The sequence below is a fragment of the Pezoporus flaviventris genome, unplaced genomic scaffold, assembly GCF_033815535.1.
Source record: "Pezoporus flaviventris isolate CSIRO_AGI_PZ_B2104156 unplaced genomic scaffold, CSIRO_AGI_Pfla_v1 ptg000116l, whole genome shotgun sequence".
In the NCBI taxonomy this organism is placed as follows: domain Eukaryota; kingdom Metazoa; phylum Chordata; class Aves; order Psittaciformes; family Psittacidae; genus Pezoporus; species Pezoporus flaviventris.
Window position 1 is genome coordinate 29,922 of NW_026892664.1, and position 19,957 is coordinate 49,878.

At 51.4% G+C, this 19,957-nt stretch overlaps 1 protein-coding gene across 1 annotated transcript; it reads left to right on the forward strand.

Annotated features, from left to right (window-relative positions):
* Positions 1-14,131: 14,131 nt before the first annotated feature.
* Positions 14,132-15,218, forward strand: LOC133282218 (olfactory receptor 14A16-like). The gene has a single exon (XM_061478279.1). The coding sequence runs from the start codon at positions 14,202-14,204 to the stop codon at positions 15,216-15,218; it is 1,017 nt and encodes a 338-aa protein (XP_061334263.1). The 5' UTR covers positions 14,132-14,201.
* The last annotated feature ends 4,739 nt before the right edge of the window (positions 15,219-19,957 follow it).

The following is a 19,957-nucleotide window of genomic DNA, read 5'->3' on the forward strand; positions in this document are numbered from 1 at the left end:
CCTTGCTATTGCCTCATTAAAGCCCGATAGAACCCCATTACGGCCCCATTATTGTCTCATAGAACCCTATTACTGCCACTTAGAGCCCCATTATTGCTTCAGAGAGCCCGATTATTGCCTCATAGACCCAATTATTACCCCACAGAGCCCCATACAACCCCCATACAACCCCATTATTGCGTCATAGAGCTTCATTATTACCTCATAGAGCCCCATTATTGCCTCATAGACCCCATTATTGCCCCATAGAGCCCCATCATAGCCCCATAGAGCCCCATTATTGGCTCATACAGCCCCATTATAGCCCCATAGAGCCCCATTATTGCCTCATAGACCCTATTACAGCCTCACAGAGTCTCATTATTGCCTCCTAGAGCCCTATTATTGCTCCATAGAGCCCCATTATAACCCCATAGAGCCCCATTATTGCCTCATAGAGCCCCACTATTGCATCATAGAGCCCCTTTAAAACCACATAGAGCCCCATTATTGCCTCATAAAGCCTCATTAGAGCGTCATAGAGCCCCATTATTGCCTCATAGACTCCAGTATAGCCACATAGAGCCCCATTATTGCGTCATAGTGCTGCATTGTATCCCCATAGAGCCCCATTATAGCCCCATAGAACCCCATTATTGCATCCTACAGCTCGTTATAGCCCCATATAACCCCATTATTGCCTCATAGAGCCCCATTATAGCCTCAGAGAGCTTCATTATTGCCTCATAGACCCCAGCATAGCCTCAGAGAGCCTCATTATTGCCCCATAGAGGCCAATTATAGCCTCACGGAGTCCCATTATTGCTCCACAGAGCTCCATTATACCCTCATAGACCCCTTACAGCCTCTTAGATACTTTTATAGCCCCATAGAGCCCCATTATTGCCTGATAGAGCCCCATTATTCCCTTATAGTGCCCCATTATAGCCCCATTATAGCCCCATAGAACCCCATTATTGCCTCATAGAGCCCCATTATAATTCCATTCTAGCCTCAGAGAACCCCATTATTACCTCATAGACCCCATTATAGCCTCAGAGTTCCATTACTGCCCCAAAAAACTCATTATAGCCTCATAGAGCCCCATTATACCGAATACAGCCCCATTATAGCTTCATAGACCCCATTACAGCCTCATAGATTCCATTATAGCCCCATAGAGACCTATTATTGCCTCATAGAGCCCCATTATTGCCTCATAGAGTGCCATTATACCTTATAGAGCCCCATTATTATTAGTTGATGAGAAAATGAACATGGGCCAGCAGTGTGAGTTTGCAGCCCACAAAGCCAACCGTATCCTGGGCTGCATCAAAAGGAGCGTGACCAGCAGGTCAAAGGAGGTGATCCTGCCCCTCTACTCTGCTCTTGTGAGACCTCACCTGGAGCATTGTGTGCAGTTCTGGTGTCCTCAACATAAAAAGGACATGGAACTGTTGGAACAAGTCCAGAGGAGGCCACAAGGATGATCAGGGACTGGAGCACCTCCTGTATGAAGACAGGGTGAGGAAGTTGGAGCTGTTCAGCCTGGAGAAGAGAAGGCTGCGTGGAGACCTCAGAGCAGCCTTCCAGTATCTGAAGGGGGCCTATAGGGATGCTGGGGAGGGACTCTTCATTAGGGACTGGAGTGACAGGACAAGGGGTAACGGGTTAAAATTTAAACAGGGGAAGTTTGGATTGGATCTAAGGAGGAAATTCTTTCCTGTGAGGGTGGTGAGGCACTGGAATGGGTTGCCCAGGGAGGTTGAGAATGCTCCATCCCTGGCAGTGTTCAAGACCAGGTTGGACAAGGCCTTGGGTGATATGATGTAGCATATGGTGTCCCTGCCCATGGGAGGGGATTTGGAACTGGATGATCTTAAGGTCCTTTCCAACCCTAACTATTCTATGATTCTATGACTCCTTTATGACTCCTCTATAAAACCTCTATGACTCCTCTATGCCTCTTTATTGACTGCTCTGACACCTTATTGATTTCTCTATGACTCCTCTATGTCTCCTCTAAGACTCCTGTATGACTCTCTGACACTATGACTCCTCTAAGACTCCTCTGAGTCTATGACACTATGACACCTCTATGACTCCTGTATGAGTCCTGTATGCCTCCTCTGTGACTCTTCTATGACTCCACTATTACTCATCTATGAACATTCTACAACTCCTCTATGACTTCTCTATGACTACTCTATGACTCTTCTTTGACTCCTCTATGACTGCTCTATGACTCCTCTATGACTCCTCTTGAATGGATCTATGACACCCCTATGATGCCTCTATGATGCTTCTATGACTCCACTGGGACTGCACTGTGACTCCTCTATGACTCCTCCAAGGCTATTCTATGACTCGTCTCTGACCCCTCATTGACCCCTCTTTGACTCCTCTATGACTTCTCTATGACACTATGACTTCTCTATGACACCTCTATGAAACCTCTATGACTCCTCTATGATTCTTCTAGGACTCCTCTGTGACTCCTCTGTGACGCCCCTGTGATTTCTTCATGACTCCTCTCTGACACTTCAACAACACCTTTATGATTCCACCATGACTCCTCTTTGACTCCTCTATTACTCCTCTATGCCTCCAGTGTGACTTCACTATGACTCCTCTATGACTCCTCTTGACTGCTCTAAGACTCCTCTACGACTCCTATATGACTCATCTCTGACTCTTCTAGGACTCCTCTCTGACTCCTCTCTGACTCCTGACTCATCTCTGACTCCTCTATGACCCCTCATTGACCTCTCTATGACCCCTCTATGACGCATCTATGACTAATCTATCACGCCTCTATGTCGCCTCAAAGACACCTCTATGACACCACTATGACGCCTCTATGAGGCCTCTATGACTCCACTATGATTCCTTTATAACTCTATGACTCCTCTGTGACTCCTCTGTGACTACTCTTTGACTCCTCTATGACCCGTCTAAGACTCCCCTATGACTCCACTAGGACTCCTCTAAGACTCGTCTAGGACTCCTCTAGGGCATCTCTATAATACATCCATGATTCTATGACTCCTCTATGACTTGTGAATGACTCGTCTATGATTCCTCTTGGATGCCTCTATGACTCCTCTGGAACTAGATGATTCTATGATTCTATGATTCTATGCCTTCTCTATGACTCCTCTATGACTCCTCCGTCTCCTCTATGACACCGCTATGACTCTATGATACTATGACTACTCTACGACTCCTCCATGACTCCTCTACGACTCCTCCATGACTCCTCTATGACTCCTCTACAACTGCTCTATGACCCCTCTATGACTCATCCAGGGCTCCTGTATGACTCCTCTATGACTCCTCTATGTCTCCTATATGACTCCCCTAGGACTCCTCTATGACTCCTCTATGACACCTGTATGATGCCACTATGATGCCTCTATGACCCCTCTATGACCCCCATTGTGACTCTGCTATGACTCCTAAGATTGCTCTATGAGCCGTCTGTTAGCCATCTGACTCCTCTATGCCTCCTCTACCACACTATGACTCTTCTACGACTCCCCTACAATATTACTGACCACCTTTACAGCAGTGAAGATAAAGGAACAACCTGCTTGGATACATCATTCAAGAATTAAGAAAGCACCAGAGCTACAGAAGACATGGCGGATCGAACCTTCAGGACCCTTACGTATGAAATTGCGTCGGTCATAATTTGGACTCATATGATAACTGGAGCACAAGCTTGGGACCAGAACTTACACCTGAAGTTAGTGCAGAATATTACTAATGTTTTTAATTGTACTGACTATTGGGTGTGTGCACAGTTGCCTAAATCAGGAGAAAGCCTGGATCTCCCATTAATTGGAGTTCCAATTCCAAACACTGCCTCATGGACAAATTTGTGGGTGAACACTAGCAATCTGTATTCGAAGGAAAGGTTAAACTTTGGAATAGTTAATCCTAATCCAGGTAATAAACATTACACCTGTGCACAAAGATGTATTACACCAGGAACCAGGGTAGGAGATCATGCTTGTTTCAATGCCACAGATGTAGGTCACCATTCAAATTGCAATCGTGCTTATTAATATAGATGGTATTGTAGTTCAGTGATGGCCTGTTCCTAAAGGTACTGGTTATGTGGAGAAAATGCTTATAGGACTCTGCCCCCCAGCTGGAAGGAGGCATGCACCTTAGGTGCTGTAATACCCAATTTTACTATTATCAACAGGTATCCTTCTGGGACCTGGATTAGAAGTTTTGCTAAACGGATTAAGAGAGGGTTTAACCCTATTATTGAATGGCACACTGCATTTCATAGTTTTGTAAGAGGGCTAATTCCATCTTTGGGAGTAAGTGAATTAGAGAAGGCAATTGTAAATATCTCAGCAACCATAGAGGAAATGGAAAGTAAAAACATTGATATAATTCAGGCAGAACAACAAGAGATAACCAGCCTGTCTAAAGTGGTATTACAAAACTGAATAGCTCTAGACATGTTATTGGCATGACAAGGAGGGGTTTCTTCCATAATCAATGAAAGTTGTTGTTCCTATACAGACTGAAGTGGCAGAATCGAAACAGATCTGGAGGAAATTTGGAAACAAACTAAGATATTTCATGAAATGGCCATGGATGACACCTCCTGGGGTTTTGAAGAAATATGGAAAAAAATAACTTCATGGTTACCTGAACCTCTCCTGGTTGAGGCAACCGGTTGCAGGAATATTGATGTTATTTGTTTTAATATTGATTACTTGTGGTATGATACAATGTTCCCTCTGCTGTTGTAAATGGTCTATGATCAATTATGACGATTGGCAAAGGAACGAAATTAAGCACCAAGTAGAAACGGGAAATTATTTCAAAAAGTCTTTAGATGGTAATGGTAATATAAAAAATGTTGCAAAAGAATTTGCAAAAGGACATAAAAAGGGGGAATTTGAGAAAAGGGGGGAGGCAAAACATCACAAAATGAAATATATATACCTTTAGAATCAGTTTTAAGTAATGTTGTTTGATGGCTTTGTAACAGTAGCAATGGAAAATTACTGAGATGCATGATACACAGAAAAAAAACAGAGCACGGCTAGAGAACAGGCTGAGAATTCTTTCTCATGTAAGATAAACCATTATAGCTGACATAGTTTTAGGCCCTTATGACCTTAGAACAAAATGAGTTAAGAAAAACAGGCTAGAAGAACAGGACACAGGGATAAGGGGTATCTGGGAATGGCAGGTGTCCAGGATGGGCTGCAGTTAAACTAATTGATAAGTAGGACAGCAGGATTGTTATGTCTGTGGTGTACCCCTTGGGTACAGCAGCCTTGAGGGAGACCGTGCCAAGAGCTGTGCTGAAGCTGAGGGAAACCACATCCACTCTTTGCCTCCTCACACACAACTGCACGCTCTCAGCTTGGCCAGGCAGCAGTTACCCTTCGGATGGCGTTTAGGTGCCCAGAGATGTCACCCAAGAGGACTCTGATGCTGGCACACGCCTCACCAAAGGCAGCTTGTACAGCCTGGGCTCCCCTGGGTTGGCCTTGGCACCTTTATCAAAGGTAACTGCAACATGGCCTTGTCCTCCCTCCCAAGAGACCTCTGCCAATCCAATGGCCTTTCACAAGGGGGATCCCAAAGGAATGCCGATCTTCCCCTGTAACTGCACTGCCGCGTGCTTCATTCCTCCCATCTTTCGTAGATTTTCCTTTCAAATAACCCTTTCAAATAACTTCTATCAGATGCCCTTTGTAATCTTCCTGCACTCGGAAACCTCCCCAGTTCCCTGGAAGACAATCTGGAAGACTTGACAAAAACTACACAGTGAGACATGGCTCATCAGGGTTTAATGAGCCCCACGGTGTATTTGGGCTGAGTCCTTGAACCTCAGGTGCGGAGAGGAGACTGAGGAAAGCTCTCAAGAAGTCCAACTCAGAAACAAAGCCCCAAGTGCCTTCAGCCTTAATGGGCCCCACTGAGGGCTGCCTCCTGACAAAGTCTCCCCAGGGACTCGTTAAAGCAAGTAACTGGAGGCTGTGATTACAGGGAGACAAAGGCAAACTGCAGGTGTCTGATGGTGAGAAAACCCTTGGTTTGTTTGATGATGCAGAAAGGCCAAGCCCTGACCACAGCCCTTGGAGAAGCAGAGCCTGAAATCCTGAGGATGAAAGTTCTCCTCATAGGCCTTGATGAAAGAGGCAACTGCCATAACCCAGGGCACAGAGGCCTTTTGTTCTTTTGGGCCTTTCAGCCGTGCCAGAACCCTGTCATCCCTGCTTCAGGCTGTCCTACACTGGCCCATGCCTGCACCTCTTTCCCTTCAGGCTGTTGACCCCCATCTTGCTTTCCCACCTAGCTCTCACCTGGCATTTCTGTACCTTCAGTCCCACCTCTGCACCCATCCCTGTCTGTTCCTTGAAACACAAAGCCATGGGCTGAGCCAGACTCCCTCTGGGTGACCTCTTGCACCACAAGTCCACCTTTTGAGAGACATTTCTCTTTCCTAACTTTGAGTCTGAACCTTTCAAGCTGCACTTTGCAGAGGTTTCCTTCTCTTCCTGCTAGCAAGAAAAACTACATCATCTCTGAAGCCACATTTCACCTAGTTGTAGGCTGCTACTATAGTGTCAATTCAAGAGATGCATTGAACATCCCTCAGCAAGCGGATCTAAAGGGGAGGGTGCATTCAGGCAGCTCTCTTGGGGTCTGGCACTGGAGGTGGCTGCTGGCCATGCTCTGCTGCACGCAGTCCTCTGCTTCTGCCCATGAGAGCTCTGTGACCTGCCCTTTGAAACCGTGCTGCCCTGCTCTCCGCACAGGACAGATGTTTCTGGGGGTTCTTAAGATCAGTTTGTGTGTGAAGGCATCTTACAGGCAGTGCAAGTTTGAGCACAGGGGAAATGGCAAAGGACTGATGGATGCTGCAGCTCCCCTGCCTCTGCATTATGCTTCAAAGAGCTGAGAATTTCTCCCTGTTTCAATACTCTTCTGATTTTCTTTCAAAGAAATAATGTTTTATACCCCCCAAAACAACCTCAGCAATGTTAAGCCAGTAAATAAATAACAGACACAAAATGATTCTAAGGCCATGCTGAGCTTCAGTTGTACAGCCCACACGCATCCAAATCATGAGTACGTGTAGAAAACTTTACAGCCAAGTTGGATTTCATCTGACATGCGTTGTGCAAAGCAGAGCTGGACTTCACTGCTTCAGAGCAAAGGTGACTCCCATCCAATCCAGCCTTGAACATTGCCAGGGATGGGGCAGCCACAGCTTCTCTGGGCACCCTGTGCCAGTGTCCCACCACCCTCAAAGGGAACAACTTCCTCCTAAAGTCAAGCTAAATCTCCCTTTTTTTCAGCTTAAAGCCATTCCCCCTTGTCCTGTCATGGCAATAACTTGTAATACAGGGAGGCTCCAGCAACAGCGCAGGACGGACGTGGCTGTGGACTTGTACCTGTACCTGTACGCTGCTCTTCCCCGTCCTGGCCCTAGTCCTCACCTCCATCTTCAAGAGGCTGCGGGGAGCCGAGGGGGAGCGGCCCCGGGAGCCAGCAGCTGCCGAACTGTCCCGGGAGAGCAGCCCCGGGACCAAGAGGTGGGGGGAGCGGGGCTGGAGGCCGGCAGGCAGCGGCTGCTGGTGGGGGATGTCAGGGCTGTCGAGGGGCAGAAGGAGGTGGCTGCAGAGCAGTGGGAGAAGGCGGTGGAGGAGCCGAGACCCGTGACCGAGCCCAGCCCCACGACGGCCGAGAGCATTCCCTGGAAGCTGCCAGGCGAGCCCCAGGAGGATGCAGGAGACCACGCAGCATTTCCCAGCAAGGCAGAGGAGGAAGATCTGGACTCAGGAAAAGGGAAGCTGGTGGTGGGAGTGCCAGCAAGCACAGCAGCTACCCCAGCCCCAGTGACAAGTACAGCAGCATCGTTTGAGAGGTCTGAAGGTTTTGAATGGCCTTTGGGTACCCTTGGGACCTGCCTGCTGATTGTGGTGGGGATCAGCATGTTGGCAGACACACAGACTGTGTTTTACCCACCACCATTTTGTCTGATCTCAAAAGTTAAGCAGAGTCTAGTTTGGGTCTTGTCTATGGTTGATATTGGAGGACCAAGAGATTTTCCTCAAGGCTGTACAGTCATGAGTGGCAGGGTGTGTGGGACAGTATGGGCAAATATCTAGTAAACTAGGCCCCTCCAGTGTTTTGGAAGCATGGGAGATGGAAGGCAGCTGTATGGAGTCCCCAGCAACAAGGTGCAGAAACTGCTGAAGGGGACAGTGAATTATTTTGAGCCTGGTGGGCCCATGGCACTTCAGGCCATCAGGGCAGAGATGCAACATAGAGATGGACTCATGATGGAGGGGTGGACTTAGCAATGGATGCTATTGCCCAGGGGATTCACGTCTGTGAACACTGCACACAGCCTCTCCTGTTCTGAAGGACTGTTATAAGAGATGAAACCTGGTATCATGGTACCGAATGGACTCAGCAGCTTTATAGGGATTGGTCCATGCGCTAAGAAATGATCCCTTTCTCACTGTCCGTGTGTATATATGGATGTATATATGTAAGAGCAATGGCATATTGAAAATGTAGGATCTGGGCATGACGTGAATGGTATGCAATCAGGGCTGGATACTGGTTTAGCAGTAGCAGTCATATTTCACCTTAGTAGCTGGTTCAGCGTTGTGTTTTGACTTTCGGCCTGGGAACAGAGCTGATAACAGCAATGTTTTTGCAAAGTCATGTTTATTCTGACCAAGGACATTTGTGAGCCTCATGCTCTGCGAGGGAGGAGGGGAAGCCGGGAGGAAGCAGAGCCAGGACACCTGACCCAAACTGACCAAAGAGGTATTCCATACCACCACACATCATTCCCAGGATGTAACTGAGAGTTACCTGGAAGGGCTAGGACTCCAGGTTAGAGGAGGTATCGGTCAGTGCTTGGTCAGGCTGCAGGGCGAGTTATCTGTCGGCTGGTGGTGAGGTGTTGTATTCTCTTCCCTTGTTACTTCCTTTATCATTAGTATTCTTGGTGGTAGCAGTAGTGATTTGTGTTATACCTGAGTTACTAAACTGTTCTTATCGCAACCTGTGGGAGTTGTATTCTTTTCGATTCTCCTCTCCGTCCCTCTGGGAGTAGGGGGAGGGCAGGAAGGGGGGAAGTGAGTGAACGAGCTGCATGACTAGTTTTAAACGACGACACTTGCCTTGCCTAGCCTTGCCTGACTTGGCCTGGCCTGGCCTTGCCTTGACGCGCCTTCCTTCCGTTGCCTTGCCTTGTAATGCCTTGCCTTGTATTGCCTTGCCTTGCATTGCCTGGACTTGCCTGGCCTTGCCTGGCTTGGCCTTGCCTGGCATTTCCTTGCCTGTCTTTGTCTTGCCTTGCCTGTCCTTTCCTTGCCCTGCCTGGCCTTGCCTTGCACTGCTGGCATTGCCTTGCCTTGTCTGGCCTTGCCTGGCCTTGCCTTGCCTTGCCTTGCCTGGCCTGGCCTTGCTTTGCTTTGCCTGGCCTGGCCTTCCTTTGCCTTGCCTTGCATTTCCTTGCCTTGCCTGGCCTGGACTGGCCTAGCCTGGCCTGGACTGGCCCTGCCTTAACTGGCCTTGACTTACTTTGCCTTGCCTTGCCTTGCCTGGTCTTGCCTGGCCTGGCCTGGCCGAGCCTGGCCTTACCTGGCCTTGCCTTGCTTTGCCTTGCCTTGCATTTCCTTGCCTTGCCTGGCCTGGCCTGGCCTGGCCTGGCCTGGCCTGGCCTAGCCTGGCCTTACCTGGCCTTGCCTTGATTTGCCTTGCCTTGCATTGCCTGGTCTTGCCTGGCTTGGACTGACCTAGCCTGGCCTTGCCTGGCCTGGCCTGGCCTAGCCTGGCCTTACCTGGCCTTGCCTGGCCTTGCCTTGTCTTTCTTTGCCTTGCATTGCCTGGTCTTGCCTTGCATTGACTTATCTTGCCTGGCCTTTCCTGGCATGGCTTGGCCTGGCCTTGCTTTGCTTTGCCTTGCATTGAATTGCCTTTTCGTACCTTCCATTGCCTTGACTGGCCTGGCCTAGCCTGGCCTTGCCCTGCTTGATGTGGCCTTTCCTAGCCTTGCAGGGCTTTCTTTGCCTTGGTTTGCCTTGTCCTTCCTGGGCTGGCCTGGCCTTGACTTGCCTTGCTTTGCCTTGCCTTGCCTTATCTTGCCTTACCATGCCTGGCCTTGTCTGGCATTGCCTTGCCTTGCCTTGCCTTGCCTTGCCTTACCATGCCTGGCCTTGTCTGGCATTGCCTTGCCTTGCCTTGCCTTGCCTTGCCTTGCCTTGCCTTGTATTGCCTTGCCTTGCCTTGCATTGCCTTCCTTTGCATTGCATTGCCCTGCCTTGCATTGCCTTGCCTGGCATTGCCATGCCTTGCCTTGCCTTGCCTTGAATTCCCCTGCCTTGCATTCCCTTGCCTTGCCTTGCCTTGCTTTGCCTTGCCTTGCCTGCCCTTTCATTGCCTTACCCTGCCTGGCCTTGCCTTGCCTTCCCTTCCCTTGCCTTGCCTTGCCATGCCTGGCCTGGTGTTGCCTGTCCTGGTCTGGCCTTGCCTGTCCTTGCCTTGCCTTGCCTGTCCTTGCCTTGCATTGCCTTGCGTTCCCTTGCCTTGCCTCGCATCGCCTTGCATAGCCTCTCTTTGCCTTGCCTGGCCTGGAATGGCCTTGCCTTTCCTTGCCCTGCCTCACTTTCCCTTGCATTTCCTTGCCTTGCATTCCCCTGCCTTGCCCTGCCTTCCCATGCCTTTCTTTCCCTTGCCATGCCTTGCCTTGCCTTGCCCTGTCTTGCCTCGCCCTGTCTTGCCTTGCTTTGCCTTGCGTCTCCTTGCCATTCCTTTAATTCCCTTGCCATGCCTTGCCTAGCCTTGCCTTGCCTTGCCTTTTCTTGCCTGCCCTTGAATTGACTTCCCTTGCCTTACCTTCCCGTGTCTTGCCATGCCTTGCTATGATTTTCCTTCCCTTGCCATTCCTTGTCTTGCTTTGCCTTGCCCTGACTTGCCTTCCTTTGCCTTGCCTGGGCTTCCCTTGCCTTGCCTTGCCTGGCCTTCCCTTGCCTTGCCTTCCCTTCTCTGCCATGCCTTTAATTCCCTTGCCATGCCTTGCCTAGCCATGCCTTGCCTTGACTTGCCTGGCCTTGCCTTGACTTGCCTGGCCTTGCCTTGACTTGCCTTGCCTTGCCTTGCCTGGCCTTGCCTTGCCTTGCCTTGCCTGGCATGGCCTGGCCTGGCCTTCCCTTGCCTTGCCATGACTTGCCTGGCCTTTCCTGGCCTAGCCAGGCCTGGACATGATTTGCCTTGCCTAGCATTACCTTCCCTGCCCTTGCATTGCCTTGCCTTTCCTTGTGTTTACTGGCCTGGCCTGGCCTTGCCTTGCCTTGCCTTACCTTGAGTTGCCTTGCCTTGTCTTGCCTTGCCATTTCTTGCCTTGCCTTGCCTTGCCTTCCCTAGCCTTGCATTGTTTTCCCTTGCTTTGCCTTCCTTTGTCTTGCATTGCCTTGCCTTGCCTGGCCTTGCTTGACACAGATCTCTTGCTGTGTCATGTGCACTTGCCACTTACTGAGGAAAGTATCCATGGGCTGGGAAAGGAAACAGCGCAGGAGGGAATTTTTAGCTAATTGTAGCTCTTCCTGGTGAAACCTGTTGGGCTCTAGCATCTTGTTCCATATTTTCCGTGGTCACTGGAATGGGTTTCATTATTAAAAAAGTATTTCATTTTCTACTTCCCTGTGTTCCAGGAGAAACAGCAACAAGGGCCTCCCCTTGTGCCACAGCTTGTGACACTGGGCAAGACGTGACAAGAAAAACAGATGGGCTGGTAGTTGTGGAGAAGCCTGTGGCCTGTAGAGCTTCATCAGGGACAAGGACAGGTTTCTGTGTAAGCACTGACTCAGTTCAGCCCAGCTGTGCTGTAGTGAAGAGCAGCACCCCCCCCTCGCTGCCCTGTGCGGAGTCGGGGCTGGGGTGCGTGCTCCCCACCCCTTCTCTCCTGCCTCCTTTGTCTGCAGTGAAACAGAAACTCGGTTCTCTGAAGAAATTCTTTCCCGTGAGGGTGGTGAGACACTGGAACGTGTTTCCCAGAGAAGTCCCCCATGCCTCTTGTGAAACTGTTTAGGATTTAGGGAATGCCTGATCAACCTGAAAGAGCTCCTGGGATGAGCAGGGAGTATCCAACTTTCCTGACCTCTGTGTGCTGCTCCCACCTTTGCCAGGTAACCAGAGCTACTGGTGCAGCCAGGGAGCAGCCAGCATCCAACTCCTCGCAGTGTGCAAAGGCTGGGGCCTAACAGGAACTCCTGGGGAAGCAGAGGGCTCCAGGAAATGGGGGGGAAGTGCGTCAGCACATTCCACCCCGTAACTAAAGTCAGTCCATCTTTCTCAGAGTGGTGTGCTCACCTCTTGCCACTGTGCCAACAAAGAGAGTAGTGCTGAATTCCAGTTATAAATTGAGGGCAATGTCTGGTTGCTTTACCCATAGAGGTGTTGCTTTACTCATCGAGGTGTCATAGAGACGTCATAGTGTCGTTTAATTGCAATTATATATATGGACAGGTTTCTGCATCAACATAACTTGTTCAGCTGATTTCTATGCTCTAATGTATAGCAGAATGTTTAACAACAAACAGAATAGGATATAAATTAGTGAAATTAAGGTAGGATGTAAAATTCAACTTTAAAGCCCCAGTTGCTGTTGCTGACCATCCAACCAGTGCATCCTACCAGAGATGTTCTCATGCTCAGTGTGTGGACTTCCCAGGGATAGGTTTGGTTGGACTCGATGTTCTCAAAGGGCCATTTTCAAATTAATTGATTGATTGTAAGAAACGAAGATTTTTAGCCTTAAATCTTTGTATCATCAGGCTGTTTCCCATGGTGTTTCCCTGGAGCCCCAGGGAGCCCTGGAAGGAGCCCAGTGGGGCAGATTCAGAGCCACCTTGGGTGGGGCCTCTGCTGCTGAACTGGGACCGAGGGGAGACCTGCGAGACACAGGGAGCTTAAAGGCACTTGGCAGTGGAGGATGCTGAGGAGGAGGAGGAGGAACCTTCTGAAGGAGAAACCTTCCCAGCCCTGTTTGTGGTAAGGCACTGGGTGCAGGGCAATGCAGCTGCAGTTTCTCTCTGTAGATAAGGAGGAGGATGTGCTGCAGAGCAGGGCTTCCCCCTGCACCATGCAGGGACAGGACAAGGCAGGTCCCTTGTGCCAGCCCTTGCAGCAGGGTCCCAAAGGCTGTGTGCAGGGGCAGGGACTCTGCTGCCTGCCAGGGTCAGCACAGCCTGCCCGGGAGCTTCCCATGGAGCTCGGGGGGAGCTGAGGGGAAAGGAGAAACCCATGGCAGGGAAGGGAAGTGCTGAGTGGGTGACGCTGCTCCAATCTGCCGTCACTCTGAGCACTTCTTCAGAGGGTCCTTCTGAAAGACACTGAGGCATCATTTACCTGATAGGGAAGGATGCTGAGCTTTGATGTTTTTCCGTCTTGGTGGGCAGGTTGGGCAGTGGGAGCTGGGAATTTTCTTCTCTGCTTTGAGGGAGGCACCGAGAGTCTTGCGAGGGCTTGTGTGAGCTGCTCCTGAGCCCCTGCAGAGGCAGGGGTGTGCAGGGCAGAGCTGAGCACACAGCCCATGGCATGGGCTCTGGGAGCACTGAGAGGGAGCAGAGCTGGGCACAGAGCAGCAGCTCCTGGCAGGGACAGCTCCAGGCAGCAGAGATATGGATGGGCAGGGAGTGGGGGGAAAGTGCAGCCCAGCCCTGGGGAGGGTGCGTTCAGGCAGCTCACTTGGGGTCTGCCACTGGAGGTGGCTGCTGGCCGTGCTCTGCTGCCCACAGCCCTTTGCTTCTCAGCGTGAGAGCTCTGTGGACTGTCCTTTGAAACCATTCTCCCCTGGTCTCAGCACAGGACAGATGTTTGTGGGGGTTCTTAAAATCAATTTGTGTGTGAAGGCACCTTACAGGCAGTGCAAGTTTGAGCACAGGGCAAGTGGGAGAGGACTGATGGACACTGCAGCTCTCTTGGTTCTGCAAAGAACTGAGACTTTTGGCCTGATGCAATGCTCTTCTGATTGTACCTAGGAAGAAGCCTCAGCAGTGTAATGACATGACTGGCGACGACGCTAAACCTCTCCTGTCCTGCTAGTATGTGCTCAGTTGTGAATGTGTAAACTGAACTTCTGTATCTGACATCCCTCCTGTCCTAACCTGTCACTGCCTTTTTCTCCTCTGACACTGCCCCATGCCCAGAGGCAGCAGATGTCCAACGGCAGCTCCATCACCCAGTTCCTCCTCCTGCCATTCGCAGCCACGCGGGAGCTGCAGCTCTGCCACTTCTGGCTCTTCCTGGGCATCTCCCTGGCTGCGCTCCTGGGCAACGGCCTCATCATCACCAGCACAGCCTGCGACCAGCACCTCCACACCCCCATGTACTTCTTCCTCCTCAACCTCTCCCTGCTGGACCTGGGCTGCATCTCCACCACTGTCCCCATATCCATGGCCAATTCCCTCTGGGACACCGGGGCCATCTCCTACACAGGTTGTGCTGCACAGCTCTTTTTCTTTCTCTTCTTCATCTCAGCAGAGTATTTTCTCCTCACTGTCACGTCCTACGACCGCTACGTGGCCATCTGCAAGCCCCTGCACTATGGGACCCTCCTGGGCAGCACAGCTTGTGTCCACATGGCAGCAGCTGCCTGGGGCAGTGGCTTTCTCACTGCTCTTCTGCACACGGCCAATACATTTTCACTGCCCCTGTGCCGAGGCAATGCTGTGGAGCAGTTCTTCTGTGAAATCCCCCAGATCCTCAAGCTCTCCTGCTCACACTCCTACCTCAGGGAAGTTGGGCTTCTTGTGGTTGCTGTCCTGATTGTTATTGGCTGTTTTGTTTTCATTGTGGGGTCCTATGTGCAGATCTTCAGGGCTGTGCTGAGGATGCCCTCTGAGCAGGGACGCCACAAAGCCTTTTCCACGTGCCTCCCTCACCTGGCCGTGGTTTCCCTCTTTGTCAACACTGCTGTCTTTGCCTACCTGAAGCCCCCCTCCATCTCCTCCCCATCCCTGGACCTGGTGGTGTCAGTGCTGTACTCGGTGGTGCCTCCAGCAGTGAACCCCCTCATCTACAGCCTGAGGAACCGGGAGCTGAAGGATGCTGTGAGGAAGCTGGTGAATGGATGGGTTTCAGCAACCATATACTGCTTCCTTTACCCTGCAAAGGGTTTCCATATGAGAGGCCATGTCTTTCCTGCTTCAATTTGTGGTGATGTCTTCACGTAAATGTCAGTTTTCATCTCCTCCTGCTTAAGTAGCCACTCTTGTTGTCTGACACACAGGCTTTGTGTCAGTGGGGGTCTCTCATTGTATTTAAGGGAAATAAACCATCCTGCAGCAACTTCTTCTCTGTGATACGTCCTCACATGGCAGGAATGAAGGGGAATGAAAGCAGCTTTCTGACTGCTCCAGCTCTGGGATGGCTGCTCTGTGCCTGCAGCAGGAAGAGCTCTTGGGGAGCCCAAGACCCAGGGCTGTTGTGCTGGTGTGGGGAGATGGGAAGGCATGGGGGGGCTGCAGAGCTCTCAGGGTGTCCTGGGCAGGGGAGCAGGGGACACAGGGGTCCCTGCAGGGAACTCCCCTGCAATGGCACAGGCTGGGGCTGCCTGGCAGGGAGTAGCCCATGGGAAAGGTCTGCGTGGGCAGGAGCTGGACAGGAGGCAGCGTGTGCCCTGGCAGCAAGGGAGGACAGCAGCATCATGGGCTGTATGAGCAGGAGCACGGCAGGAGAACAAGGGAAGGGATGATCTGGAATCCTCCATCCAGGTTTCACATTCCCAACTCAGGAACGCTATTGGCAAGCAGGAGTGGGTTTAGTAATGAGCCCTCAGGTCAGGAGATACTGGAGCACGGTGCCTGTGGGGAGAGGCTGGGGAAGCTGGGCTTGTCCATCCTGGAGAAGGGAAAGCTGATGGGGACCTGAGATCTTGCGAAGGGAAGGCTGTTGGGGACTGGCTGCCTGTAGCGGCAAGGAGGACATGGAGAATACAGAGCCAGGCTCCTCACCGTGGTGCCTGGTGGGAGGACAAAAGGCAGTGGGGGATAGTGACAGAGGAGAGGTTCAGTCAGGACAGAAGGAAACCTTGCTCCCATCGGCTCAGGCAAGTGCTGCATCAGGTCACCCAGAGAGGTTGTGCAGTCTCTGGCCTTGGGGATTTCCAACTCAGCCTGAATCAAGCCTTGAAGCACTTGCTCTTACCCTCTTCATGATGGGTTGGACTTGAGACCTCCTGGGGTCCCTTCCAACATCTGTTCACTTCTGATCCTACAATGATGGGCTTAGGAAAGGTCACAAAGATGCTCTAAGGGCTGGAGAACGTCTCCAATGGAAGCGGACTGAGAGATGTGGGTGTTCAACCTGGAGAAGAGAAGGCTCCAGGGAGATATCTTAGCAATCTCTCCATATCTAAGCAGGGCCTACAAGAAATGTGGAGAGGGGTTTTTGCAAGGGCCTGCAGTGACAGAACAAGGGGGAATGGCTTTATGCTGAAAAAAGGAAGATTCAGCTTGGACATTCAGATGAAGTTGTTCCCTTTGAGAGTGGTGCAACACTGGCACAGGGTGCCCAGAGAAGCTGTGTCTGCCCCATCCCTGGCAGTGGTCAAGGCCAGGTTGGATGGAAGTCAGCTTTGCTCTGAAGCAGTGCTTTGTCCACCTCTGATGTTCACAAGGAATGACAGATGAAATCCAACTTCATTGTAAAGTTCACTACTTGTACTCATGACTTGAGTGAGTCTGGGCTGCACAAGAGAGGCTCAGCATGGCCTTAGAGTCATTTGGACTGTGCTATGTATTTACTGGCATAACACTTTTCGGTGGGGGACAGGGCTATAAAACATTCTTTGTATGACATAAAATCAGAACAATATTGAAACAGGGAGAAGTTCTCAGCTCCTTATAGCTTAGTGCAGAGCAAGGAGGGCTGCAGTGTCCATCAGTCCTTTCCCATTTGCCCTGTGCTTACAGCACTTGTATATGATGCCTTCACACACAAATTGGTCTTAAGAACCCCCACAAACACCTGTCCTGTGCTGAAAGCAGGGGAGCACGGTTTCAAAGAGAAGATCATGGAGCTCTCATGGGGAGAAGCAAAGGGCTGTGTGCAGCAGAGCACGGCCAGCAGCCACCTCCAGTGCCAGACCCCAAGAGAGCTGCCTGAACGCACCCTTCCCAGGGCTGGGCTGCACTTTCAACCCACTCCCTGCCCATCCATATCTCTGCTGCCTGGAGCTGTCCCTGCCAGGAGCTGCTGCTCTGTGCCCAGCTCTGCTCCTTCTTAGTGCTCCTGGAGCCCATGCCATGGGCTGTGTGCTCAGCTCTGCCCTGCACACCCCTCCTGGCAGCAGGGCTCTACCCAGGGGCATCTCTGCCTCTGCAGGAGCCTCACACCTGGCAATCAATGGATCCATCAATGGTGAATGGAGAAACATGGTCAGCCCCTGAGGAAAGCCTTGAGAGCTTCTTAGGTCTTCAGTTAGTTACTGGTGGCAATGATCAGTGTGTAGGGAGGTGAGAGAGATGGAGGGAAGTCAGAGAGGAGCAAGGTGGTGGTTCAGGGCTTTAGCAAATCCTTACAAGCAGGACGGAGCCCAGCGATGGGGAGCAGTTGGTGTCTGTAGGTGGAGGAGGAGTAGGTGTTCCTGGAGTGTGGCTGCAGGCCCTGGACAAACCAGAGGCTATCTGAGAACTTTCCCTCATGGAACATGCCTCAGTGTGGCACATGGGGAACCCACTGCTGGGGGTGCCTGAACGCTGCTCATCATGCCCCACGAGCCCACCTTCCTGTCTCCCTCTCCTGCACTACCCAAACTTGCCTGGAATGCAGCATCCATCCCTGAGACTGGGGATTGCAGGAACCTCCTGCAGTGAGGAGTCGCTGCTGCAGGGGAGGTGCAATGCTTCTGTGAGACACTCGTGAGTGCGGGCAGAGAGCGGGGTGTGTGCAGCAGAGAGGGTGCTACAGGCAAGAAGGTGTCCCAGATGAGGTGCCCTGTCCCCAGAGCATGGGGTACCTTGCACCCAAGGACACCACCTTTCCTTTTGGCTCTTGCCAAGAAGTTCTCAATCCAGACCATTGCCTTTTCCCGCTGCTCTCCCATGGTGCTTAGTTCTCTGTACTGATGGCATCACCCATTCCTCTAGAAGCCTCCTTTAGATCAGCTTGCAGAGGGATATTCAATGCATCTCTTGAATTGACACTGTAGTAGCAGCCTACAACTAGGTGAAATGTGGCTGCAGAGGTGATGGAGGTTTTCTTGCTAAGAGGAAGAGAAGGAAACCTCTGCAAAGTGCAGCCTGGAAGGTTCAGATTCAAAGTTAGGAAAGAGAAATGTCTCTCAAAAGGTGGACTTGTGGTGACTTGTGGTCACCCAGAGGGAGTCTGGCTCAGCCCATGGCTTTGTGTTTCAAGGAACAGACAGCCATGGGTGCAGAGATGGGACTGAAGGTACAGAAATGCCTGGTGAGAGCTAGGTGGGAAAGCAAGATGGGGGTCAACAGCCTGAAGGGGAAGAAGTGCGGGCATGGGCCAGTGAAGGACAGCCTGCAGCAGAGATGGCTGAGGATTCTGGCATGGCTGGAAGGCCCAAAAGAACAAAAGGCCTCTGTGCCCTGGGCTATGGCAGATGCCTCTTTCATCAAGACCTACCAGGAGAACTTTCATTCTCAGGATTTCAGGATCTTCCCTAAGGGCTGCAGTCAGGGCTTGGCCTTCTCACCATCAGACACCTGCATTTTGCCTTTGTCTCCCTGTAATCACAGCCTCCAGTTTTTTGCTTTAAGGAGTCCCTGGGGAGGCTTTGCCAGTAACAGCCCTCAGTGGGGCCCATTAATGCTGAAGGCACTTGGGGCTTTGTTTCTGAGTTGGACTTCCTGAGAGGTTTCCTCAGCACATGAGGTTCATGGACTCAGCCCAAATACACCATGGGGCTCATTAAAACCTTTGCGTTTTGTCAAGTCTTTCAGGTTGCACAGCACATTGGAGGTTTCTGAGTGCAGGAAGATTGCAAAGAGCAGCTGATAAAAGTTCTTGTCAAGTGTTTGTTTTCATATGTTTAAGATTAGAAATTTCTGTGCCTTCTGGAATGCCCGGCACAGGGATCACAAGAACCTGCCAGGGCCCTGCCGCCTTCTGCAATGCCTGGTGAGCTTCCGCGATCCTTGCCGGAGCCAGGCAGGTCCCCTTGTGCTCAGCTCCCAGAGACAGCACCAGCAGCTGCAGAGCCCAGGGGCTGCTCCTGCCCTGACACCTTCTCAGCACCTCTGACACCAGCAGCTCCTGCACACAGAAGACTCCGGCTTCCACCCCAGCACCTCTTCAGGCAGAGCTGTGCTCCAAGCACATGAACAAGCCCAGTGCCTCCTCCTCACCCATCCATCCCCTGCTCCTACAGCTGTGATGGCACCAGCACAGCTCCTGACAGCTTCTCCTCCCTTCCCAGCACGCACCCACAATGTGTTTCAAGCCAACACTAAAACAGGATTGCAAAGTCAAAGAACATGGACCTGGATGTGCAGGGCAGCCCCAGGAGATGCAGCCTCCCGAGGGAGGGGTCTCCTCCACACTGGTTACTGCAGGGCTCTGGCAACTTAAAAAGCCCACGCTCACCGTGGGGGCCCCATCACAATGGGTGTCTCCACAGCTACCGCCACAGCTTTGTGATGGCTGGAGAGTATGGAACTGCCTGGGGACAGGTGAGCAGCCAACAGAGAGTTTGTGGGTGAGAGATAAAGGGAGAAAAGTGATGGGGGACATTACTGTGGGGATCTGTTACAGACCGCCTGATCAAGGAGAACGTGCGGATGAAGCACTCTATAGACAGATAGGAACAGCCTCACACTCACAGGCCCTTGTTCTCATGGGTGACTTCAACCACCCTGACATCTGTTGGAAGGAGGGTATGGCCCGGCACAAGCAATCCAGGAGGTTCCTCGATTGTGTAGAAGACAACTTCCTCCTGCAAGTA

Coding starts and splice junctions, on each gene's coding strand:
- LOC133282218 (XM_061478279.1), top strand. CDS start 14,202: ATGTCCAACGGCAGCTCCATCACCCAGTTCCTCCTCCTGCCATTCGCA.